Source organism: Falco peregrinus, chromosome Z (genome assembly GCF_023634155.1).
Source record: "Falco peregrinus isolate bFalPer1 chromosome Z, bFalPer1.pri, whole genome shotgun sequence".
In the NCBI taxonomy this organism is placed as follows: domain Eukaryota; kingdom Metazoa; phylum Chordata; class Aves; order Falconiformes; family Falconidae; genus Falco; species Falco peregrinus.
Genome location: NC_073739.1, coordinates 34,510,808 through 34,536,956, shown reverse-complemented (window position 1 = coordinate 34,536,956; position 26,149 = coordinate 34,510,808). Strand labels below are relative to the sequence as shown.

The 26,149-nt window shown below is 42.2% G+C and overlaps 2 protein-coding genes across 8 annotated transcripts in view; both read right to left on the bottom strand.

Annotated features, from left to right (window-relative positions):
• Positions 1-9,742, bottom strand: part of PRRC1 (proline rich coiled-coil 1) — a 30,816-nt gene extending 21,074 nt beyond the window's left edge. The window contains exons 1-3 of one of the 6 annotated variants that reach the window (XM_055791014.1): positions 4,762-6,798; positions 4,244-4,719; positions 2,472-2,588 (exon numbers count right to left, since the gene is read on the bottom strand). In XM_055791014.1, coding sequence (XP_055646989.1) covers positions 2,472-2,568 — 97 coding nt within the window. In that variant the 5' untranslated portion in view covers positions 2,569-2,588; positions 4,244-4,719; positions 4,762-6,798. Of the gene's footprint in view, positions 1-2,471; positions 2,589-4,243; positions 4,741-4,761; positions 6,799-8,251; positions 9,217-9,279; positions 9,414-9,477 lie in introns of those variants that run through there. The other 5 variants (XM_055791016.1, XM_055791015.1, XM_055791017.1 and 2 more) reach the window with 5 other exon arrangements.
• A 3,701-nt stretch (positions 9,743-13,443) lies between these two features.
• MEGF10 (multiple EGF like domains 10) overlaps positions 13,444-26,149 on the bottom strand; it is a 109,929-nt gene continuing 97,223 nt past the window's right edge. For both annotated transcript variants that reach the window (XM_055791541.1, XM_005240370.3), the window contains exons 23-25: positions 21,539-21,583; positions 18,866-19,072; positions 13,444-17,918 (exon numbers count right to left, since the gene is read on the bottom strand). In XM_055791541.1, the coding sequence (XP_055647516.1) occupies positions 17,758-17,918; positions 18,866-19,072; positions 21,539-21,583 (413 nt within the window). In that variant the 3' untranslated portion in view covers positions 13,444-17,757. The remainder of the gene's footprint in view (positions 17,919-18,865; positions 19,073-21,538; positions 21,584-26,149) is intronic.

The window sequence follows — 26,149 nt, the reverse complement described above, 5'->3', positions numbered from 1 at the left end:
TTCAAAAGCCACTGACACTCTTATGTCTAGAAGATTTTTATACAGGTCAGGAAATTCTCTTTGCAAGTTTATGTGTATAGACCTGACAGGTTTTATACGCAACATTTGCATTGTTTTCAGCAACAGGGTTGCATAACAATTGAAACATTTCCAAATACCAATTTTCAAAATGCTGTCTCAAAAGCATGACTTTCTTACAGTAACTACTTTTTCTATCAAGCCTTGTCAAAATGTCACCTTTACCTTAAAAGTGCAAATTATGTATGTGTATTTTTTTAAAAAAAACCTACTAGGTAGCACACTGCTGTCAACCTACCTGTCATCACAGAAAATGTCAGCAAGTCTGGGAGACTTGGCTTTTTGTAAAAGAAAAAAGTTCACGTCATCTTTTAAGTTCAACAGCTCTTTTTAATGCCTTGCCACAGAAAAACTAGCAAACATCTGTGCAATACAAAAAAGTCATGGTCACTCATTACAAAGTATTGTTAAAAAGAATCAACTATTTAATGACCATTTTTACAAAATCAACCACATTGATGACATCCTCTAGCACTCTGTGCACTTCTGGCTCCAGTTTCTTTGCTGCAATAGCTTGCCTATGAATAAGGCAGTGAATAAGTTTCATGTGTGGTGATCCCTCTGTAACCTCACTCCAGAATCCATTTTTATCCTAGTCAAAGCAACTGCTCCATCAGCAGTTACGCTTACACAGTTTTAATAAAAACATTGCTTTTATTAAAGAAATAATTTACTGTTGAGGATATAACTTCTCTGGCACATCCTCCTTTAGGATTTGAGCTTAAAGTGTTCTTTCTGTATTTTATTATTGAAACATAATTTGGTAAAAAAGTAAGCTGAAATGTTAGGAATATCTGTACTTTCAGGCGATTGTGTAGCAAACCTCCCACATTGTGTAATTTGTTTAATACTTGATTCTTCAAATCTTCAGCAATGTTTTTTATGCATCTTCCAACACTATTTGCTGATGAATGCATTTTAGTTTGTCACCATACTGTTATTCATGTATTATTTCTGACATCTTTGCCACATCATGAAGAATGAGAGTTTCGCCAATGCACATAGCTTTTTGTCTTCATTATTAGGTAAGAAATCTCCAAAGAGGCTTCTAAAGATTTATCATTAAGTTACTGATTTATTTATTTTTCTTAAGTACTGGAGTGAGTACTGTATCATTTGAAACATTACAAAAAAGGGTTGTAGAAGTTTATTTGCATGTTCTGCTTAGTTTTCAGATGTCTTGCTAATCATGGTGACTTTGTACTATCCTTAGCTAATACCTCAAGGCACAATATTCACTAGGGCAAGGTTCATAGTTAACAGCAGCAGACGTAAAGTTTATTTCAAAATGGACCTCTTGAAAATTCTGAATCTTTTTTTGGCCAACTTTTTGTCAGATCTGATTGTTAGCCATACTATGCAGTAAAAACAATGGCAAAGAGGTTGTACTAGAGTCAGAGAAGTGTCAGCTCTTCCATTTTCTTGTTGGTTGCTCATGCTCGCATTATCAGTAGTATTTTCAATCTGTGGTCTCTCTGCAGAAATCTTTTTTAAGTCAGTTTTCCATATTGGGGGGGGTTAGTTAAAACCAGATACCATAATCCATAAATCCACTTAAGCAGGCACACAAACTGCAAGGCACTGCAACATGATGAAAGTGATCAAACATGTGAAGATGTAATTGTCATCCCCTTTGCGTCACGGAACACTCATTCTTCCCTCAGGATGTGAATATCCAACTTAGGAACCAACTGAGTGAGTACACGGGTGTCAAGCAGTATATTAAATATTAGTAAAGCTTAGTTACTTTTTTATTTTTTAAAGGAAAGTAAATAAAAATGGAAGTTCTATTATTTTCTTCCCGCACCCCAATGGACTGCCTCGCACACCCCCTGGGGTAAGGACACTCCACTTTGGAGTCTACTGCACTAGTGTGACTCAAGATAACAACACCAGATATGTCAGAAAATTAAACATTTGGTATTTAAAATACGGTGTTCAGATTCTTGATAACATGTGTTCAGATACAGTGTTCAGGTAAAGTGCTTTAATTACCACCCACAATATTAAAAACCAAGTGATTATCCAGGTTTGCCACTATCCTTGACAAGAGTGTAAATTTATTTTGGTTCTGACCCCCTTCTATGCTGCTCATCTTAACTGCGCACTGCATTAGAAGGTATTATTTCTCTGGATCCACATCCTTAAAAAACCACAACTCCATTCACATGACTTCATAGAAAAGTTTCAAGAACAAAAAAAATTTAAAATACTCTGTGTGTCAGGTGCACATCAGATAAGCAGCACACTTCCATGATTAAGAAACAATTTAAATTCTTCCAATTAGCCTGGAGAAGAGCACTTAAATTATACTGATTGCAATGTTTTTGGACGAATCACTGTACTTCAAAAGACTTGACTAAATGTGACCAAGTTGCTGAGAAGTTCTGTACCTAATGAGACAGGTGTAGCAGTGGCAGCAGCAGCCTCTGCTGGGCTCAGTGGGGGCGTGCCAGGTGGAGTTGTCTCTATTCCACTCTCTTCCATCATTTTCCTTCAGCTACAAAAAGCTGTGAGAAAAAAAAACCCAGACACATGTATCTTGAGAAACAGGGGAGAGGATTTTAAGTTAGAATGTAAAGGCCACAACACAGTGATTTACATTCCTGAACAGAGCAGGTAATTCAAACTCTTGAAAAAAAGAAAAAAAATTGACTGATCTCAAGTACATAATTACCCAGTATGTCTCATTTCACCCAGTGTATACTCATTTCCTGTATCTTCCCTTTATTTTTAGTGCTGTGATTAACAGCTTAAACTCCAAGCCCCTTTCTAAAAAACCTTACTGTGCATGCCCAGTTACTGCTTCCAATGTATACTCATGGTACTTAGATGAGTAATAATAGAGACGTAATTATACATCACAAACCCCATATCCCATTGTAAGAAAAACTTAACTACAAGGTAGTATTTTGCTGTATTATTGAGCTGTAGTAACTCAAACAAGAACCTGTTATTTTCAGAGCTGATACACGACAGGATGTAAAACGTGGCAAGAGGCAAGACAGAGGACCAAACTCTCCCCTTTCTGGCTGGGAAGGTCCCCAACTACTCAAGAAGTTGTAGCTCTTTTGGGCTAAAGCACTTTAGCAGATCACTCCTGAGCACCACACCTGAGCACAAGCACCTTGCTAAACACCATGAACTGTGGCATAGCTGCCAATACCCCAGGAGTCCTGACTCTGTGACCTAAGCTCTAACCACGACCTTGTCTACCTTAAAGCAGAAGCATTTTGGGGTCAGCTAAATAAACCTCCAGAAAAGCCAGAAACCAGCTGAAATTCACTTCCAACATGAATAAAATTACTTTGGCTGAAGGCCAGATTATGTTTCAGATTATGTTCAAAGTATCTTTTAACAACTTTGAGTAAACCTTTAATATATACTAATTCTGGAAAAGTAAAGTTATATACTTATTTTAAAATCTTAAATAAAAGGGCTTAGGAGAAGAAAAGGAGAGGGGGGAAATCAAGACTCATGAACACCTTGAGATTTTTGTTCTTCACTGCAGAGGCAGCTAACTGGCTTCCTCCCAAGTCTGGTAAACTAGACAGCAACGATTTGTACCACTCCCTGAGGTAACAATTGTTAAAGAATTCTTAAGGAAATAAAAGTCCCATATAATGTAATCCTACGTATGAAAAATAGATGCATTTTCCACCACATCCATTACATCAGCAGCTACTGAGGATTCCCAGCTTATTCCCTTTCACAGCTTAGAGGAAAAGACTTAGATAATGTGTTGAGTAAAAATACCCAAGTGTAGATAACCAGAACTCCACTTACAAAAATACAGTGGGTTTCCTGTCTTTAAAAAACAAAACAAAACAAAATGCACCAAACCCCTCACTGTTGTTTTAAATGTATATACAACTCGTTAAGTTTGTATGGATGAAAAAATCATCAAACTGTTATCACCAAACTGAAAAATCTAGGAAGTAGGATGTCAATGTTATGTCTTGACAGGCTTACAAAGTCTCGAAAACAAATGAAAGTATCAAAAACACACAGAAGAAATTATAGTCCCTCTGACAAACCAGTAGATTTTGCATAAGTAATTCAAGATGAAGCATTTGAGCCCAGCCTCAGAAAGGAAGTAGATATGGTTTATGTGCAGCAGTCTTCATGAAACAGTTATGACAGAGGGATTTTAGGTTCTGAGTACCTCTTCAATTCATTTAAAAGCTTCTCTTCAGATGGGTCAGCAATTGCCTGGTGAGGAACTGACTGTCCTTGCAGAATGAGTACATCTCATCATCCCTTAGAAAGGAACTGCAGTCTTTCATCAGACTTCACTAAGCAGAAGAATTTGTAATAATAAGATTCTGTCTTTTAATCAAGCTACACACATTTACACTCCCCCTCATAGAAGTATTTCTGAAGTCACTCTTCTTCCAATTACACAATGCAAAATGAGAAAGAATATTCCTTTGTGCAACTAAAGTATTTGCTGACCAAAACCTCCCAGAAACATTTTATTTTATCATAGCTTTTTTTAATTTGCTGCTTGGTATCACCTAGTGCCATGATAAAAAACTGCTGAGATGTGCTTACTAAAAATAAATGCCATGGCCATGTAAAATGACTGAAAAAGTTCCACAGTGTAGCTTTTCAAAAACTCCGTACAAAGCTTTTTGAAAGCTTCACAGAGCTATTAAATTTGGGGAGGGGGAAGCAGGGGACATTCACAGAGCTATTAAAGTTGGGGAGGGGGAAGCAGGGGACAACCCCCAAAAAGCAACCTAACTGACATCTGGAAAGTTAGTAAATAGCAGAAATGTAAATAACTCTGTAGTTGCTTTTCCGTATTAACTTTACAATAAGAAAAGTGAATTAAGCATTAAATAGAAACAGCAACCCCAAACCTGCAAAAATTACCATTATAATTCAGCAGCTGACTCCAAAAAACACATGGAACTGTCTTAAAATTTGAATTTAAAAAAAAGCAAAAATCAGTAGTGTCGCATTTTCTCCTCTGACTTGTAAGCCTCTCTGGGAATGGCAACCATCTGCAAATCCCGCCTGGCCAGGAGATGGAAGCTTGAGAGACGAATCCTGCCAGTCACAGGGCTTATTTCCGTTCCCTTGAACTTTGTGGGTCCAGGTACGCACCCCTAGGCACCGCAAGCTGGATACCCTCAGAGTGATGCCCAGTCAGAAGCATACTGCTACCTCCCTTCTGTTCTGGCTTAAATTTTAATCCTTTGACCCTAAAACATCCCATACTCTTTCCCACATCATCCACTACAATAAGTAGAGGTTTTGCCACGAGCTGGGGAAAAGGAAGACTTCGCCCTTCCTTTTCTTGGAAGAGTAGACAACCTCCTCTGTTTCAAAATGCACAATCACAATTTCCCTTTCTGTCTACTCACCCCGATGCCAATTAGAAAACCCAGAAGCCTAAATGCTCCTATATTCTTTTCCCTTTAGCTTACCCATTCCTTCACACAACCATCAATCTCATTGTGAAGTCCTGATCTGGTAGAGACTAAGATGAAGCCTGCACAAATAACAGTTTTCTATACACTGAATTCTTAAGATAATAGTTAGTTTGCATGTACTGCATGAAAAAACATAGATAATTTTTTTTAAAAAATAAGGCTAAGGAGAAAGATAAGACATGAGAAGAGGGAATACACAAAGGGAAAGGAAAGCAAAGTACAACAGGTGTGACAGGAAGCTAATAGCTCATTGTATTGAAAGAATCCAGCACTACTTATAATAAAAACTGATCCTACAGGATGTATGGTTAACACTTTAATCTAAATGACCTACCTGAAACCAGTTATATGTAAGAAATATGAAATCACTGGGGTGAAACAAGAACATGGGGGAAAAAAAAACCTCAAGCAATCTAGAGACTTCAGTCCCCAACATTTCCAATGAGGGTTTCCAACTTCCCTTAGGGTAGTTGCAGGAAAAAAGTTCCCCAGTAAGACCAGTCTACAAATCCTAATGAAAGCTGGGTGTCAAACTGGACTGCCTTTTCAGTGATTCTTCACAGTCCAAGCCACAAACACATAATTTGCTGCTAACACCTAAAAATTCAGCCTAACTTCTTAAAGAGAGATTTTTGTGCATTCTTGCAAACTAGAACACTTTGTATTACTAAATTGAAGAGACAAAGGAGAAACCTAGACCGGCAAGAGAAACATATGCAATTAGGTGAAAATAACAGCAGTAGTGCCATCTAGTGATTTGTGATCGTGAATTTATTTCATAGATTTTGTAATTTTGCCACATTTAGCTACAATGAAACCTTTTTTTATGCTTACATGAAAGTAAAACAAAGGGATATGGAAAAGCAAAATACAGAAAAACACAGAAAAAACACATTCCCAATGATCAGTCAAGTCATCCTTAAACCAACCCCTTTAAGAAACAGAAGCACGAGTTTTGTGAGGCTTTCATCAATTATTAGTATTATTGAAGAGTATAGAAATGAAGTTAAACCCCCAGATTACAAAGAAAATATAGCATATCCTCAAGGTCTTTCCCTAGTTGACTGGTAACTATATTTTACTGATTTAATGATTAATTTCATCAATTAACCTAAAGCCGAATCTTATCCATTAACCTAATTCCCAAATGCAAGGCCTGTGTAAACTGAATGGAAAACCAGGCTAAAATTATAACTGACAATTTTAACAGGGTTCATGTTAAAAGCAGGAATGAAATAATTTTATTGAGAGACTGAAAGGCTGAATGGGCAAATTATTCATCTTTTGACTTAAGTTTAATAGGAACTAACTACCTTTGTGCCAGTATTTTGCAATAATCTTAATGACATAACTACACTTCAAAAGCATTCTTCAACTCATTACTCTAAAATATAAAAATTCACAGTTAATGATAAGATTACCTTAAAATGGAGATTAGCAAATTTCACATGGATAAAATCACATTATCTAGGAATTAGCCATATTTTCAGTCATCCTTAATTAACCCCTTCTTGTATTTCCGTAGGTGCTCCTACTAAGAAAAAAACCTCCACAACATACTTCAGAACCCTACAAGGCAAAACTATTCTCTAAACAGAGCCTAAAATGAAACAAAACCACAGCTGCAATACTAAATTCAAATGCTAGTAAACTTCTCATCTTTAATCTTAATAGGTGTAACTATTTCAAGTAAGTGTGTGGACCAGTAATGGTTATACACATTGTTAATGGCTAAGCACAAGTTGACAACTGTCTGGAATAAGGACCAGTCATTTATTTATTTACTTGAACAAATCAATTGTTTGGAGCTATTCCCAGTGCAACAACTTCTGGAAATAAAATGTTACATCCCAGGTTGCTGATAGACAGATTCACAGGCACATACTTCAATTCGACAGAAGTCAAAGAGAAAAAAAGCCCCCGAACGCAAAGATGCAAACAAGAGATTAAAAACATAACCACCAAGAAAAAAGAAAGAAAATGACAAATGAAAAACCTTCAGCTACTAAAGATGAAGTGAAGCTGACATCAATAAAAAAAAGATTAACACTTAAAAAAACCTAAAACAAAAACAGAGTTAACTGTCAGTATATTAAAGTTTCATCTGGAAAATTGCTCACATTGGCTTATTCCACTTTAGAAAGGGAGAGAACAAAGTCAGGGGAAAAAACTTCTTCCAGGCTCTGGTCTGTTAAATGCAGGTAGGTTCCAGAGGGCATATAAAGGTTCAGTGAAGGTAAAGGAAAGGCACAAGGGGATCATCAGTTTAATTACATTGTGTTATTAAATTACTTGTTCTGAAACACAAAGCCTTAGACAGGTAATCGGGAAAGGGAGAGGGATGGGGGGAAAGATAGCAAAACCCCTCTATACCCGTTTCATATTCATAGCATAAACACTGTTAATTGCACCACCAAGATCACTTTTTCACCCTTTAAAAAAAATTTACAAAGGTCTGTTTACCAAGCAGAATCCAGTACATCTCACACCTAATGCAGTACCCAGACAGCACGAAACACCAGGCATGCCAAGAAGGGGTTCACCTTGTATAAGACTACTGCAGATAATCATAGGCCATAGGTACCATAAAAAACTGGCAATCTGACTTTTCTAAAAACTTCCCAATCCCTGGGAATTGTTTCCCACATTCTTAGTGCCATTGCCAAGCCCTGGGATTTGGTCCAGACCATACACACCCTTACTACCAAATATTTAAGTATCACAGTGCTTACCTACCTCCACGGACCACGTACTTCCGTATCACTGATGAACACAGTCAGAGAACTACTGATCTAGTAGGCAATGTTACATATGACTACAGAAAACCATCAAAGAAACAGCTAAACAAAGCCACATACATTCTACCAATTTGCACCAATAGCTGTAACATGTGATGCAGCAGCTCCAGCAGTGTTTTTTCCCCAAAATAAATAATGCTTTTTTCAAGTGACAATAAAAATAAACAAATCACATAAATAGGGCATAAATCACTTCAACAATGCCTCCAGAGACATTATAATAACTAACAAACCTCCTGAAGCATCGCTTCTATCAGTAACTAACAGACCCTCAAGTGTGTGATTTCCACTGTCAATTGCACTAACTCAAGCTGAAACCACACGGGTTTACCCAGGCCAGCATTTCCAGACCTAGCTGCCAGGCTGGAACACAGAGCCTTGAGACACAGTGCCTGTCACAACATATGTGACCTAGCAAGGTACCAGGACCAGCCAACTGGAAGTTCTATGGAGTGCAGGTCCATGCGTGTGTTTGCAATGCCAGCAGCCACTGAGGCAGCAAGGAGTCCTGCTCACAACCCCACCTTACAAAAAGCCCCAAAACGTGTTCCTGTCAGCAGGGAGGACAGGAGCTGCTGCTGCTGCCCTAGAAGGACAGGATGGTTCAGAACAAGTGGAATGTGCCAGAGTGTCCACAGCAGGGTCAGGCCCCTGGCTGCTCTCCAGGACTGAACCCGAGGAGAGGCCGACAGTGCACCCCCAGGTATTCCACCCAAGGGGAAAGGCGCCCAGCCGGGAGTCTCAGGACGGCTCCCGGAGCTCAGGCCGAGGCCTCTACGCTCGCAAACACACGCAGCCGGGCCCGCAGAGCCCCGGCTCCGACGGGGCATAAAAACGGCGCGGCCTAGGCCGCAGGCCAACCGCAGCGCGGGCTCCCGGCACCCCCCGCCCCGGGAAACACCTCTGCGCGCCCCCACAAGTCTCCCGCGCTGCCCGCAGCTCCGCCGCCCTAGCCCCCGGACCTGCCCGAGCCGCTTCGGGCCCCAGCGGTACCCAACAGCCACAGCCGGCACCGGGAACGCGGGCACTCCGCCGCTGCGGTACAGCGCCGCTGTACAGCGCCGCGCCCAGCCCGGCCCGGCCCTCCGGCCGCTCCCTCCCCGCCGCCGGGGGCGACGGGAGCCACGAGTGCCCCTGCCTGGCACGACGCGCGGCCTCACCCAGCCCAGGCGCCAGAGCCCACCGCCTCCCTTCCCGCGGCCCACCCGGCCGTGACCGCTTCGCGGGGAAGCCGAAGCCCAGGCCCCGCCGGCGACGGATGGAGATACCGACCGGCTCCGCCGCGGACTACAGCTCTCAGCAGGCTTAGCGGCGGCGCGCAGGCGCTGCCCGGGCCCGCCCCGCGATGCCACGTCTCCCGCGGAGCTGCCGGGCGCGGAGCGTGTCCCAGCCCCGCCTGCGGCGCTCGCCCTGCACGGCGGGGCGGCTGCCGGGCGCGTACCTCCCGCTGCTCCGTCCGAAATGGCGTCGCGGGGCGAGGGACGGCCCTTCTGCCACGTCGGCGGGCGGCGGCGGGAGCGCAGAGCGGCCAGCGCGTGCTGCCGGGCGCCGAGGCGGGGGGCGCCGAGGCGGGGGGCGCCGAGGCGGGGGGCGCCGAGGCGGGGGGCGCCGAGGCGGGGGGCGCCGAGGCGGGGGGCGCCGAGGCGGGGGGCGCCGAGGCGGGGGGCGCCGAGGCGGGGGGCGCCGAGGCGGGGGGCGCCGAGGCGGGGGGCGCCGAGGCGGGGGGCGCGAACCGACACCCCCCACCCCCCGTGTTTGCGGGCTGTCGCACCCTCACACCTGCGCGAGTCACCTGCTGCACGGATGTGAGCGGCCCCTCTGCTGCCTTTCTTTGGCCACCGGGGAGAAAAAAATGATGTGACGGACTTAAGTTTTTACATCCTTAACAAGCCCTCGCACACCTTTTTCTGGATTTCTGATTGTGGGTATTTGAAGTACATTTTAGTTACAATCGCTTGTATTACATCCCATCCGTCACTCGGGGACGTTACATCACATCAGGCCATCCCCAGCCCAGCACGCGCCCAGGCAGCGCTGGCTGCCCCCTCCATCCCACCGCCTGCCCCCTCCATCCCACCGTCACCCATCCTGAGCTCGGCATCGGCGTTCCACGCCAGTCAGAAGGCCTCAGCCATGGCCTCCCCAGGGCCCTGCCTTACTACAACCCAGCAAAGCTGCACCCACAGCCTGCCCCGCACCCGCTAGGCGGGTGACCTTGTCCTAGCAGGATCTCAGATCACCTAGACGGGACTTTCCCTTTGTAAACCCATGCTGTGCGTGCCTGGCAAGGACATTGTCCTTGAAATGCCCGTCAGTAGCACCCAGTAGGATCTTCTCTGTAATTTTTCCAGGTACTAATATTCCAGCCTAATATTAGTACTTGGAACTAACTACAGTACCTGGAACTAATTAGCTCTACCCCAGGGAAAGGGGAAAAAGCAGCACAGGTGGGGATAGCAATGCCACCTGCACTGTCAGTAACACCGAGACTTCTTCTGCAGTTTTCAGGCCTTTTATTTTCTTTTACTGCCTGAGAATTAAAGTGCCAGGAGCCCTTGACAGCCGGCACGTGCCCCAGCTGCTGGCCCAGCCCTGGTTTTGGCAGCACCTGGGGCATCTTCTAGTGCTGCTAGTGGGGTGAGCTCTTCTTGGCTGGAGAAGAGGCCTTGGGGCTGCTGGCCCTCCTCTCAGGGGGTCTCCACAGCCCCTCCGGGGAGCATTCCCTGTCCCAGCTGGAAGTAGATGGACATGCTGCAGCCCCTTGGGGCTCCTCCTGGGGCTTTTCTTGCTCCCTGGGGATAGAAGCAGGGGCAGAGAGATAGCTGCCAGGACATCCACAGAGAGCAGCTGCTGAGGTTCTGGGGAGGTCCTTCATGTTGGGTCCTGCAGGGCTGTGGGAAGGGGCTGGGCCAGATGTGGGAGACCTTCCTGGGGAGGCACCAGGGTTGGGGGGCAGCTGCAGGGCCACCCTCCCACTGCCCAGCAGCATGGCTGTCCTCCAGGCCCAGCAGGTGGTGGGCCTCCTTGCTGCACTGTTGTATAGTGACATCAATAAGCTGGTGCACAAATGTCACCACATGGTTTTGGAGGTGGGATCCCAGCAGCTGGACCAGTAGATCTTCATCCAGCCTGAAGAGGACCAGGAGGAGTGTGACGAGGCCCTCCACTATGGCTACGCACCAGTGCTGGTTCCAAAAGATCAGTCCCAGCTCCAGAGGCATGCAGGTCAGAAGGGGCTGGAGGAGAGCTGGGTGGTCCCAGAAAAGGGAAGCCCAGATGCTGGGTTGGAGGCCACTGGGAAGAGTCCTGGGCACCATCCCCACAGGCTGTCACTCTGTTACCGCAGGTCTGCAGGCAGCTGGACAGCCAGGAGCTCCTTCTGCCTGGCGGCTGACGACTGATGACGCCACATGGGGTGTGATGGCATGCTCCTCAAAGTCATCCTCCACCCACACCAAGTGCAAGATGGAGAGGACCCTCCTCTTGCAGAGGGGGCATTCAGGCTTGGTCTCAGCCCACCGCAGGATGCACAGGTAGCAGAAGCGGTGGAGGCATGTCATCACATAGCTGGCCTCCTCCCAGCTGTCCAAGCAGATGGACAGCAGTTCTCCAGCTCCGCGGCCATGCTCTCCACATGCTGCGGTGGGCTGGGGGGAGCCGGGGATGGTGAGCAGCTCCCTCTCACTGGCGCTGCAGCAGCGGGTGTCACGCTAGAAAGGGAAGAGAGGCCACGGTCACTGGCTGGCCCGGGGAGGGGTGGAAGACATGCCCAGGCCCCCCCAGAAGGAAAGCCTCCCCGCTCCCCAGGGCGAGGTGTCCCCTGCCAGCTCACCTCTGCTGCTGCGAGCACCCCTCCTGGGTGCCCCGGCTGCCTGAACCTGGCAGGGCCGGGGGAAACCCTCCGATGGCTCTGGGGTTAGACATGGAGAGCTGCAATGCACAACTTCCCAAGCATGACACCAACACCAAAGGCCTTGCTTAATAATCCACGTGTCATGAACTCGGTCAGCTGGAGCATGGGCACAAGCCAGATGGGTGAGGCTCGGCCTGTGGATATTAAGCAGGGAAAGACACCTGGTCACAATGCATTGCTTGGTGATGCTGTAGCCCATGTCATGGAGTAAGTCATCCCTCGGTGGCATCAGACCAATTGCTCAGTGACATCAGAACCCATTGCTCAGAGATACCACAACGGGACATCCTTGCCTGCAGCGCTCACCCCAGCAGTGCCCCAAGACAAATGTCTGAGGTTTCTGCAATGCCAATGCCCCTCTGCAGCCCCCCACCTCTTGTCTTGTGCTTAGCATCAGTGTTTCATGCCAGTCACCGAGGCCTTGGCCATGTCTTCCCAGGGGCCTGTGATGTCACACTGGTCAAGGCAGACATCTGCAGGCACATATGGGAAGGGGGTTCACTTGGTGACACCTCCTGCCTCTCTGGGAGGCTGCAGGACAAAGTCCTACAGGCTTTCCTCACACCCCAGCACTGGGCTGGCCAGCCCTCTGGGCTCCCCTGATTCCGTTCATGGGGTGTCAAATGCAGCACATCACTCACATAAATTTTCTCCTAACTTTCTTTCCCATCCAAACCATTCTATGTTCTCCGACTTTATACTTAGATCTTAATGGCAAATCTCTCATCCTTGATGAGACTCTGATAGCGAAGAACAATCTCCCAGACCATCTCTCCGTAGCCAGTGGTTTAGATTCATTGTAGGGTGTCAGAGTTACAAAACAGAAACTCCAGTATGTTATCACCTTTTATGATGTTTGTACTTTTGTTACTGACTTTATGTTTAATCTAAGGCTATTATTCTCTAAAAAGAGGAAATGTGTTGCTTTTGGCAACTCAACACTCTACCTTTCTCAGAGTTAAAGCTTTACGCATTCAAGAGACAGGCTTGAAAGAACCACCAAGTTAACATTAGTAATGAACAGACAGTAATCACAGAAGTTCAGTTGTTCACAGTCAGCCTTGATTTTCCACAAAACTTCTCATGAACTACTTGCTTTTTAGAAGAGGGAAAATAAAATATTGCTTTGTGGTCCAGCATGGGCATGATATCACTTTTTTCTATTACCCATGTTATTCCAAGATCCATCCGAAACAAATGAAAAACAAAGGAAAAAAATTCAAAGCATTTCCCTTCTTTCATTAGAAACTTTTATTACATTAACCTACAGGTATGTGAAGTGAAATAAATGGTAGTGAAGGACAGAATGATGAACATCAGTCATCTTTGGAAAATAGATATATTTTCACAACCAAACACTTTTTGTTACAGCTAAGAAAAAAAGCCAAGCATATTTGATAGGTTTTCTTTAAAAATATATTACAGTTCAATCATATCAAAGTGAAGTCTTGTGGGCTAAAAAACTGAAGACAGAAGAGTTAGATTCAGTGCTCTAGCACTAGTATGAGTGTACCAAATTACAAGATATTCTGTATAGTAATTAATAAACATGCACCCATCTGTTTTCAGTCATTTAAACAACAATATATACAATCTTTAATATAAAGCATTTTTGTCAAAATTAGCTCTGTATTCTTCAGTTTGGACTTTAGAGCTTCAGTATAAGGATTATTATTTGGACATGTATCTAATAAAAAATTCAACTGTAGTCACAGTACTTGGAAAATACAATATATTTTAAATAACGCATTCCCCAGTTTTGATTTTATTTTGTTCTAATTTCACTTCAATATGGACTTGACTTTGCAGATTGTCTCAGCAGAAAGTATGAGTATAATGAAATCTTCTTTCCCCTGTAATCTGCATGCACTTCTCCAATTAAAATTTATGGGAATTCTATGGATATCAAGATAAGGACAAATTTTGTGTGTAACAATGTGTTGTGATTAAAAATCTTTGATACAGTAAAAAGCCTTGAGGTTTATTATGCTTCTAAATGACCAGAATTAATATATCTACATTATTGAAAACCTAAAGTTTATACTCACTACTTACTTTTAAATCAGCCGTTAATTTTGTGCAGTATTTTGCACTTTATTAAGCTGATAACAAGTTGCTAGGGAATAGCTATCTCCATTTTCAATGCTATGTTTCTCACTACCGTAACATGAATATATATAGAGAGGCAAGGCATCTCTTTCCATTTCTGTCTGTGGTGAAGCCAGTTCTCTCGAGTAGATGGTGTTTGCTGAGATTATTATATCAACTTACTCATTAAGTTCCCACCACAATACAGTATGCGTGTTCAGAAATATTTAAGTTCTCTAAAGAGCATACTGCAATCTACAAAAAGAGCTATGTGACAGTCACAAGGACTGAGCTGAGGGTCTATTAAATTGACAGCAGAGCGTACTCCAGAGCAAGCCTCCCTAGTCACGCAAGAGACAGCAGGATTATGAATGCAAGTCCCATGTGCTTTTTTACCTCTGGAATGATACACAGCTATCATTTAAGAATAATGCATTACCCCTGCAGGCAATCTGTTTTCTGAGTGTCTACCAACAACCATTCACTGAAGTAAATTCACAAGTTGTTTACTTGACCTATATGTATTGCAAATCCAGCTCAGATATATGCATACATTGCTTATGCTGACTACACAGCAGGGGTTTTACCCACATATAGAAAGGCAAACTTTGGTAATGTGTATATTTAGAACATACACAATAGGCAAAATTACCAGAAACTCATCTGTTTTCATGAATATTTGGCTGAATAGATCACTTGAGGATATGTGACATAGTCAAAATTTTTAAACAAATACAATTTAATCAGCTCTTCACTTTTTCATATAAAATCAGAACTGTTTGTATTATGAAGATTAATTTGTGTAGTGGTCTCCACATTTTACAGAGTAAGAAAATAAATTTTTGTGAGCTCACAATTGCTAAATACAGCATTTGCTATTCATGGCTTCAGAGAAGAAAGGTTTTATTTTAAAGTGTTTCACACAGTACAAACATGTATATACCAGTAGCTCTACATGTTACCTTTATGCATACAAACCCAATCGATACTTTGTCTTACAGAGGAATTAAATTGTAACTGGCTTTTGAAATCTTATAGTTAATTTCTGTACTTGCAAAATCCAAAGATAATAAAATTATTTATTCCAAGGATACACAAGCTATGCCCAGGGAATTGCAAAACAGACAGTGCTCATGGCCAGCGAGAACGAAGAATGTTATGGGGCACTTCATACAGGCATATACATTGTCAGGCCTGGGCACATTTGCAACGATGTCTTCAGATGCACATCTCTCATCTGTCATCACTTCAGTTACAACAAATAAAAGTAAACTGTATTTCCATTTCATCTCTGGGGCTCCTTTAAAAAAAAAATTGTAAAAAATTTGTAAAAATTTTTTTTCAGGTTTTCTTCCAGTTGAGCCTCTGTTGTATTTAGTATTCCAAAGGCAACAGGTTGCAACTGTGGCTGTCACAAGTTCATTCTTTGCCTCAGACTGTTTTGCAGTCCAGAAGTAAAGACAAAAACGGTCATGGCACTCCTTGTGCTAAGCAGGAGAGCACATGCACCAAACTCTTGACCTATTGACTGCTCTTCACATCATTATAGGATGTCACAGGTGTCATACGCCAAAATGTGACCTCAATACGGAAAGAAGAGAGGACTGGTGCTTCCCATTATATGCCATACAATGCAACTGCCTGTATCCTTTCTCCGTCCATTGGGGGTACAGCAACCCTCAGGACAAACTACTCACAAAAAGCTACAGGGTCACCTCCAGGACATGGTGGAAAAGCCTGCTGGGTGGGGTTATGTTATAAGCATGTTAGCAGGTAGCATCACTGACAGCAGCAGCAGCTGGAAGTGATGCTGCCACATCATTTTTAGGTTTCTAAAGGTAACTTTCCACTGAAAAGAGAATGTCCAGTTTTATATCAACCATTTTATTTTTAGGCTGATGTGTCTAGGGGACAATTTTGCTTCAATGGATGGATACTTTGGCAAATTTAATTTCCACCAAATTGTGCAGTTCATAACAGACTCCCCTTTGGAGGGACAGAAGGCAGCCTTGTGGAAAGATAGTCTCCACCCATACAGTCAATAGAATAAGCTAAACTTTAAAAAGGGACTGTTCTTTACTTTCTTCTATATTCGTGTTATTATCCTTGACAAAAACACATTGATTTGTCTTCCCTATTAATTCAGTTATGCTATTATGCTAACCACCTCTGACAGACACCAGTAAGCCATGAATTCTTGCTTTAATCCTCTTCCCTCTGCCCAGAGGTCCCTTTAACCAGACAAAGTAAGGCCAGTTCACAAAAATGCAAAAGAAATGGACACACAGTAGAATATTTTTGCAATTACAAGCTAGATCACTAGAAACACAGACACATAGCATAAAAATGGAGACAAGTTAATGAAGAATGAGGGTATATGTGTCACATTATTAGCAATGCAAAAGACCAGCTTAAGCATGTGTTTCCCTACATCAACTATAAAAAAGAAAAGGTGCCTTTTTAGCAAGTATGCACAGAGATTGCTTAGTTATTTCTAAAAAAAAAAAAATCAGAACAACTTACTATTTTTATCCTATATTACAGTCATTATTACTACCTGTTTATAAAATGTAAACCTTTCCTTGCAGTTAAGATTTACAGCAGTCATCACCTTTGTCCACTCCTTACATAATCAGTCCGTGGTGACAAAAATAAACAAACTGATTTAATGAAGTAATTACTGATATGTTATGGATTATTAGTTGTGTGTGGCAAAAACAGACATCAGAACTGCAAAATACAGAGTTGAACAGTAGCAAAAGATTTCTTGAAGATTGGTGCTGGTCTGGAGTACCAAGAGATCTTGAAACATCATATAATACTGATGTATGCAATGCTTTTACCTCCAAAATGATTCAAAAGTATACCCACCACCAGTAATGGACAAAAAAGCCTGTTGATGGATTTCCCAAACAATTGCAGCATTGTGCTTACTTATCCCCAGCAGATTTCTTAATACATCCTGACTAAAATGGAAGGTAAAATTTGGCAAGGCAGTTTTTCTTCTACAGAACTGGTGAATCAGATCACTTGTACTAGGTGGTATTTGGTAAATTGCACTGTCTTGGGAGTATTTCTACTCTGAAACATGAGAAATATGAAGTCTATATTTAAAGCCGGTGAAATCGGATGTTATCAAAACTGATCTTCAAACTAGTATTTTTAAGCCAGTATATTACAGTATAAATGTGTTGCATACATGTTTCTATAAAATTTACTGCCATGAAAAAAAGAATGATCAGGATCCCCAGAGTGTGGCATTTGTCCATCTGTCACTTTTATACACAATACAAACCTCATGTTGAGATTCTGTTTAATGTACAGCAGTTCTCTGCTGGACAGATTAGGAGCCAAATATGATGGTAAACTACAGAAAGGAGCACAATCATGCCACTTTGCCCCTTGAGAGTCCCACTGTGCTACACATCAGCTTTTGGGGTCATTCATTGCTGACCCCCTTCGCAGGGGATGTGGGGCTATCTCGAACTGGTAGCAAGTCATAATGACATGGAATATGGCTGTTTTTTGGAAGATCATAAGGATCCTGGCTGAAACGTCTGCTGCTGCTGAATGTTCCCTGGACAACACTCACCGTAGGTTCTGCGATAAAAGAGAGCACACACATTCAACACTACAAGTGGCAAACAAAAGGCAAACACTGTATTTCATTTCAATTTGTGTTACAAAATATCCTCTCCTTTCTGCTTGAAATAAAGATTCCTTTTAATGATGAGTCCTGAAATGCAGGTTAAAAGAAAAGGTTGATGTTGAGGGGGTTTGGCTTTATGGTGAGTTACACCTGTGGGCTCACAGCAGGGCCCTGCCACACTGACAGAAGTGGACCAGCATCTGTTCTTTGTGTGTGGACAAACAAACAAACAAACAAAAAAATCCCAAATTTGGGGCTTTCAATCAAGATTTTATAAAAATCCTTAGAAACACAATAGGAATATTGACGGATTTCAGAGGAATCTCTAACTGGGGACAGAATATCCTACAACATGTGAAATACACTTTATTCCAGAGTACAGAGACCATTAGGATAATTACCATTCCACAAGACCCCAAAGTTTCCTGTAACTATGGTAATGCAGTAACTAGATAGGGCCCACAGCAGTGAAATACTATGTTCCTATGTCTGTGGGTGAAGATGCTGCTTTTGCTGATCAGGGGGAGGAAACAGATCTTTTCTATCCCTCCCATACACTTACTCAAGCTGCATTCAGTACTTAAAAGCCAAATCTAGAGCTGAATTGTATTGCAATGAAATGCTAAGTTTATCTCATGCTGTTTAAAGAAAGGTTTTCAAGCCAGGAAAACGGAGAGGTTATAAAACAGGGCTGAAGGTATTTCAAACTCTGTTCTTGTGAATTACACCACTTGTCTCAAAAGAATGAGATTGTTGTTATAGCTTTTGAGTAGAAAATATCATCTGAATGCATTATCATTTTTTCAGTGGTTTTTCATGTGTTTTGCTTAAACTGATTAAAATAAAAATGGCCCTGTGCTCTCGACCTTCAACATCTAGAAGTATATTTTGTACTTGCCAACTTCATAAACATTCTTATTGGCTGAAGCAGAGCCGGCGATCTCAGCATATGGGGAGTCCCTGCGTGCTGGTGACTTCATTTCAACATATCCGCATTCTGAACTTTTTGGTACAAGAGCTGGTGGGTCTTTTATGGTAGCATATGGGTTCTCAGAACTACTTAATGAGCAATTACTTAAATTGTATTCTGAGTTCTTCACTATATCTGCAAAAAGAAAAACATATTACTTTGTCAAGCATGCTACTTACTATGAACATGGCTACTAATCAGGGCTTTCTTTAATTTTGAGTTCTAAAAAGTAACTCATAAATGAACATTTAAATGGAAACCAGTCATAACATATCAAAATAGTTATACAGCAATTAATGAAAGCACCTCTACTGCTATGCTCTTTTATGGGATTGATTTTGCCATCAGTGAACTCCTGTTTCAAAGTCTGAGAACCTTCAATTCTGGATAAAATAGTAGCTAGCATGAAATACAGCTAACATGTAGAATCAGTTTTTAATATGCACTTCAGAATACTTTTTGCCTTTCCAAGTGTTGAACTCAGGATGCTATTAAAATAAGTGATCTAAGACTGTTCCCAATAGCAATGTCTGGGCAGATGTAAGGTGACTTCCATGGATGGCCTGTTTGGTGCAAAGTCTGAGTAAGCAGCCATAATAAAAGAGTAACAAGCTTGTCTTAAGTTTCTGTAAGGTGCACATAGAAGAACTGAAATGGACAAATCAGGTGGCTTGTAATTTCAGGATTTAACTGAAGGATAGATAACTAGTTTAAGAGAAGATGCATTTTCTTATGCCGGGAAGAGATTTTGTGGTGTCTGTGTTACTTTGTTCCTGTGTTCTTTTGTGATATGCTGTGTTATTACAGCTTTAGAGCTGAGACTTTCTCAGTTGTTCCCAGCATAAGACTGACCGCGGTGAACATATCAGTGCTCACAACTTTGTGACTCCTTTAAGATATATAAATTGGGCTTCTCCTAATAATAGAATCATAGAATCATTTAGGTTGGAAAAGACCTTTAAGGTCATTGAGTCCACCTGTTAACCTAACACTGCCAAGTCCACCATGTCCCTAAGTGCCACATCTACACATATTTTAAATACCTCCAGGACTGTGACTCCCCCCACTTCCCTGGGTAGTCTGTTCCAACAACTCTTGGCAAAGAGATTTTTCCTAATACCCCATCTAAACCTCCCCTGGCACAACTTGAGGCCATTTTCTCTTGTCTTATTGCTTGTTACTTGGGAAAAGAGACTGACAGAGCACTGGAACAGGCTGCCCAGAGATGTTGTGGAGTCTCCTTCTCTGGAAACATTCAAAACCCATCTGGATGCAATTTTGTGCAACCTGCTTTAGGAGAACCTGCTTTAGCTGTGGGTTGAACTAGATGATCTCCAGAGGTCCCTTCTAACCTTGACCATTCTGTGAATCTGTCTCCCTACAACCTCCCTTCAGGTAGTTGCAGAGAGTGATAAGGCCTCCGTCAGCCTCCTTTTCTCCAGGCTAAACAACCACGGTTCCTTCAGCCACTCCTCGTAAGACTTGCTCTCTAGATTTTGCACCAGCTTTGCTACACTTCTTTGGATGCACTCCAGCACCTCCATGTCTTTCTTGTAGTCAGGGGCCCAAAACTGAGCACAGTATTCAAGGTGTGGCCTCATCAATGCGAAGTACAGAGGGATGATCACTTTTTGCTGGCCACACTGTTTCTATACAAGCCAGGATGTTACTGGCCTTCTTGGCCACCTGGGCACACTGCCAGCTCATATTTAACCAACTGTCAACAAACACCCCAGGTCCTTTTCCGCTGCACAGCCTTCCAGCCACTCTTCCCCAAGCCTGCAGTGTTGCATGGGGTTGTTGTGACCCAAAACCAGGGAATGTCAGGTATAATAAATCACTCCTTCAGCTTAATTGGTTTGCATTATACTCAAGGTGACAAACCAGCTGCTGTTGTATACATATTTAACTTATTATTCATATGGACTTAGCTACACTTTTTTCATTGTTTGGTTATCCAGGCATTCCAGTCACTGTTGGCATACCTTAATCATGTAACAGAAAGTGCCACATACCAGTATGGTCCAGTATGAAGTCTTACAAGAAAACTGTATAATTCAAAAGATCATAATATCACCACCACCCTACATTTCTGTAGCTTTTCATTCCTCTCTATGTATTAATATTTTGTTACCCTTTCCAAAGGCCTGTACTGAATGGGATGAAGCACTGCAAGCTTGTACTCATGCAGTCCTACATTGACCACATCAGTTGCAAGAAGATTTGGCTCTCTTCCAAAGCCTTTCATGAGAGGCAGCATACATCCTTACCTGGCTCACTAGGCTGAATTCAAGGCCATCCCCCTTGTGCTGTCTAGAATGGAGCCATTTTGTGACTCGAGCATTACAGAAACGTTTGATGTATGTGACACATAGGGGACTTAGAAATGCTTGGTTTGTTGGTTTGTTTTTTTAAAACCCTCCCCTCAAAAAAAGAAAAAAAAAAAAAAAGCAAGCAAACTTCATGCATCAATTCATTATCTAGGAATAATGTAGTCCAAAATTATTTTACATTGTCTTTACAAAGAAACCAAAGATAATTCAAAAGATTAAACTGAATGTCTATGTCACTTCCTCTAAATGCAACAGAAAATAACCTCACCTTTCAAGGACTTTCCCAAATATCCTCTATCAAGTCCAAAAGCACCTGGGAAAAATGATGTAAAAAAGAGTAGTTTTAAAGACAAAGAAAAGTGATTAGATAACAGCTTCTAAAGCTGGACTAATTTCTACCTCAGCAGAATAATTCTCTTACAAGCACTGTGAAAGCGCACAATATAGGGTTTCAGAACCATTGTTATTACTTGTTTGCACACTTTCAAACAGTAGCTCTATGAACAGGGAAGGTAGCTAAGGTCATAAGGGACCATTAAATTATCTAGCTTAACCTCACAGGCCACTACATCTTCCCCAGTCACTCTTGAATGAGCCTAAAAATGAATGTTTGATTAAAGCATATTTTTTGTCTGGGTAAACAGTATCTACCAGAAAGGCATCCCATCTTGACCTGAAAATCTCAGAGTATGCAAAGTTTACTCCAATTCTTGGTACTTTGCTTCCAAAGTTAATCACTCCCATTGTGTTGTCCATGGTTACTCTGTTCCAGTCCCTTGACCTGCAGGAATGGCCTTAAATATGTAGCATCTACATATTTAAGACTACAGCTTTGCAATCATCTGTTGGTAACAGATTTCGCTCAATATAAATGCCAATATGAACATCAGCAAGCAGCAATGCCTGACAACTGAATTCAGAGCTTTGATTGATATTATGGAGTGCTGGTTTTTAATCAGATTGTGTTGTGGTACTACGCTAGAAGCCTTACAGAAGCCTATCACTTTATCTATACATCTTTATAAACAAAATCCATAGTTTCCAAGAACAAAATTATGTTATTTGAGGAGATCTGAACAGGAAACTGCCAGAACCCCTGCCTCAACAAGTTCACCAGATGCACACCACTAAGCTTAAGCCAGAGAATTGATTCAGCAGGTGGAGGTCAGTTGGTAGGAAATAAATCAATTCCTGGTAGAACTGTGCCCTCAGCCCCACAACAGAATTTAATTGATTTAATAGATTGTGCAATGTTAAAACCACTGATTAGAGGATTCTGTCAATTCTTAAACCCTATCTAGCTGCAAAACAGGATGACATTAAAAAAATACTGACTATAATAAAAAACAAAGCAATAATACTCCTAAGTAGCTCCCTACATGGGTGGAATTAATGTAGGGCATTGTGAACTATAGTAGTGAAATGGGCTGGGACGATACACCAGCTGAAAAACAAAACCTGAAGTTATGGGGAGGAGATCACAAAGTAAGACCCTTGAAACAGGGGACAGAAACTAGATCAAAGGTAAGCAAATCTAAAAATCCGTGAACAGGAGGAATTAATTATGGAAGGATGCATTAGTCCCAGGCATTCCCTGATTCCAGGTCAGCCTACTAGCATTTTTTTGAGTCTGACTGAAACATTCCAGAAACAAGATAACGGTGAAAGGAAGGAGCATATTTTAACAGTCCCCAGAAAGCAGACAGCCCTTTCCTCCTTCTTAGCAAGGAATTGAAGGACATGAAGTGAAAAAAAAAAAAAAAAAAGTAATGTCTGGAAGGCAATTGGGCCTTTGGGCCTGCCTGTTTGGAAAGTGGAAACTTATCAGTGGATAAGTGATGATGGCCCATAGATTTTAATTCCAGTTGATCCTTAGAGACAGTTGGCAAAGCTTTTAATAGACACAGGAGCAAAAAATTCAGTTCTAACACACCAAAATGCCAAGAAGCCGGGCGCGTGATCTGGACAGCAAAGAGTTAAGATTACCAGTGTGAACAGCTTGTAATCCTCATACTGATCTGGAAACCAAAATTTTAATATGGACACGGCTAACAAACCTGTGATATTGTTTGAGATAATAGACTAAAACCACTTGTGTGTATTAAGGTGTTGATCTAAAATGCATGTGTTTGTATTATTAATTCGGAACTTCAGTTGTCATTTAACAAACAATAGTCCTAATACTATGTGTGAGTAGTTTTAGGTATATTTACAGTCCAAAGTTATCGTACCCAAATGAAACAAAGCTGTAGGCTGTGAGGTGAAGGATATAATTAGGGTAAGTTATGCTTTGGGTTAATATGCTTATGGATAATACTACACTTGGAATCAAAAGATACCCAGAGTAAAACCAGAACATCATCAGTCCAAGTCACCCATGGTTTTATAACTTAGTTCTAACCTTTACATAGGGATTTTCAGTTGCCTTCAATGAATCTATTATTCCTGCTTGTTTGCCTCTACCTAAATCTGTGGAAGACCCCCTTCCCATGGGTATTCTTCCCACAGACATAGCAGGGAGCTTGCTGAGGTTGTGGAATATAATGGATACCCTCCAAACAGTGAATCTTCATTCCTCTGAAAAAAAAGTGTTGCTGTGCAATTCAGCTAGACATTTGATTTCCCCACCATTAGTAGCACAAAGTGTACGTGTTTTGAAGAGGAAAATGTAACTTTCCCTGACATCATATCATATGGGCAACAACAGATTTGTGACCGTGGATACAAGTAACCAACAGCCTGAACTATAATCAACTTGTAACTACATCCTGTGTGTACAGTGGAATAAAAGGCAAGATTGTCCCAAACCAGATATCTGTAATTATAATTGTGCCTGGTTCGGGTTTGATGAGAATGGACCTCAGGGTTTTATTCTGTTTGACCTGGGATTCTCTTTTGTCTCAGTGTCAAATGAGTCAGTGTTTTGGTCTTGCCAAAATGTGATAAATTGTTCTACTTGGAACCAACATGATTGGGTTAAATACTATTGGATGCTTTACATCACCCTAAAAATAGACTGTCTGTGCTGGAATCACAGTATAACATATAAGGCAGTAAATGTAGACTTTGCAGTGATTGCTGTGTTACCCCTGGTGACACTCCAGATGGTTTGATCTGGGCCTGTAATGATGGTAATATGTATACCTCTTTATGGGCTGGGTGACCTGAACTCCAGTGTACCTTCAGCTTCCCAACATTGTGCTCCATGTGAAAAAGGACTAGTGTCCGACCCCACTGGGTGGTTCTCATGGAACAGATGAGAACAGAACTCAGAGGACATGTGGAGGGGTGGCAATACTCAGGAGCTGCCACCCGCATAACCTGGGGAATGGAAGGATCATGGGGATTTTGCTCTACTGAAGCCAGTTTTACAAGCTATGTCACAAATGGCTCTTTGGAATCACATGGCACTGGACTTTACGTTGTTACATCAAAATGGACTTTGTGGCTACCTAAACCTCCCCAGTACTGATTGCTGCATCTATATCCATGGTACACAGGACCTCAACATCCAACTAGAGAAGATATGACAGGTGGAGGAAGACACCTATGGACTTTGAGAATCAATGAGGAATAGCTGCCTTTCAAATGTGTTTCATTGGTTTGGGCTTGGTGTTACTAGTTGGATCCAAAGTTTAATACAATATGCTTTGATGTTTATTGTGATTATAATTATCATAACCATAGCAATATCTTGCATAAAATCAGCTATAATGAAAGCTGTTAACATTAAGATGATTCAACTTACTAATTATACACCTTTACTGGGAAAAGATGAAAACATGGGAGAGAGAGACAGACTCCTCAGTCTGTCTAAATCCACATTATATGGTGGTCCGCTTGGTGAGTTGTGACTAAAGTCCACAGGGTGGGATGTGGTGGTGTGCTCCCCACCTCCACCATCTTGACCTAACAATGAATGGCTGTATTCAGCTCGAAGTGGAGTGCGGAGTTTGACCTGAGCAGCAGCTCTATCCCACCAAACAGATAATGGATGCAGTCTGACAAGTAGGCTAACTGAGTGACACCCCAGGTAGGCAGGGACCTCACAGCCTGGTGTTGCTTCAGTGAAGACCAGGAAGACTCCTGCACATCTGTAACCATAAATCTGTGTCTGTACTGAATCCTTCCCACTCATGCACTGAGTCACTGGGCCCAACTGACCTTCCCGAACTGACACCTTGTTAAGGGCCAACTGGCACACCATCTTGACTTAGTCCCACCCTGCCATAAGTATAAAAACTGGCATTTTAGATATTTTATTTTTTTTTTTTTTGAGGATGAGGACTCTTAACTACGTGACAGATTGACATGCCTGGACCTCTCTCCTCACCAAGAAGAGATGCCTCTTTGGTAAGATTTGCACCACTGACTACGTCAAATGTTACTTGGGATAATATTACTAACAGAAGTGCTCTACTCTTAACTCAAGCTCTATTTTTGCAGCAAGTGTATTTACCAACAGCAATTCCACACTTCTTGTATCTGTCACTTTAATAAATCATCTATTTGTTCAACTTTGTGAAACTGTTTCAGTGAAAGTCTTTAATGGGACTCTGACAGGCAAATGTTGACTCTCAGTGAAAGTCCTTAAACTGGGCTCTAACATGCAAATATTAAGTCTGATGAGTGGCTGTACATATAATCCTTTAGACTTAAACACATCGACCAAGTCTGAGACTAGGATTGGATCTAGCTGCACCTAGAGTCCTCTCTGAGGAGTTCAGAAAGCAAGGGGACCCTTTCTGAACCTCATGGTTCAACAGAAGGGCTGTCTAAAGTCTGTCTCCCTCCCCATCCTAGACGTATAATCCTTTAGGCCAAAATACCAACCAAATCTAAGACTAGGATTGGATCTATCTGCACATAGACTCCTCCC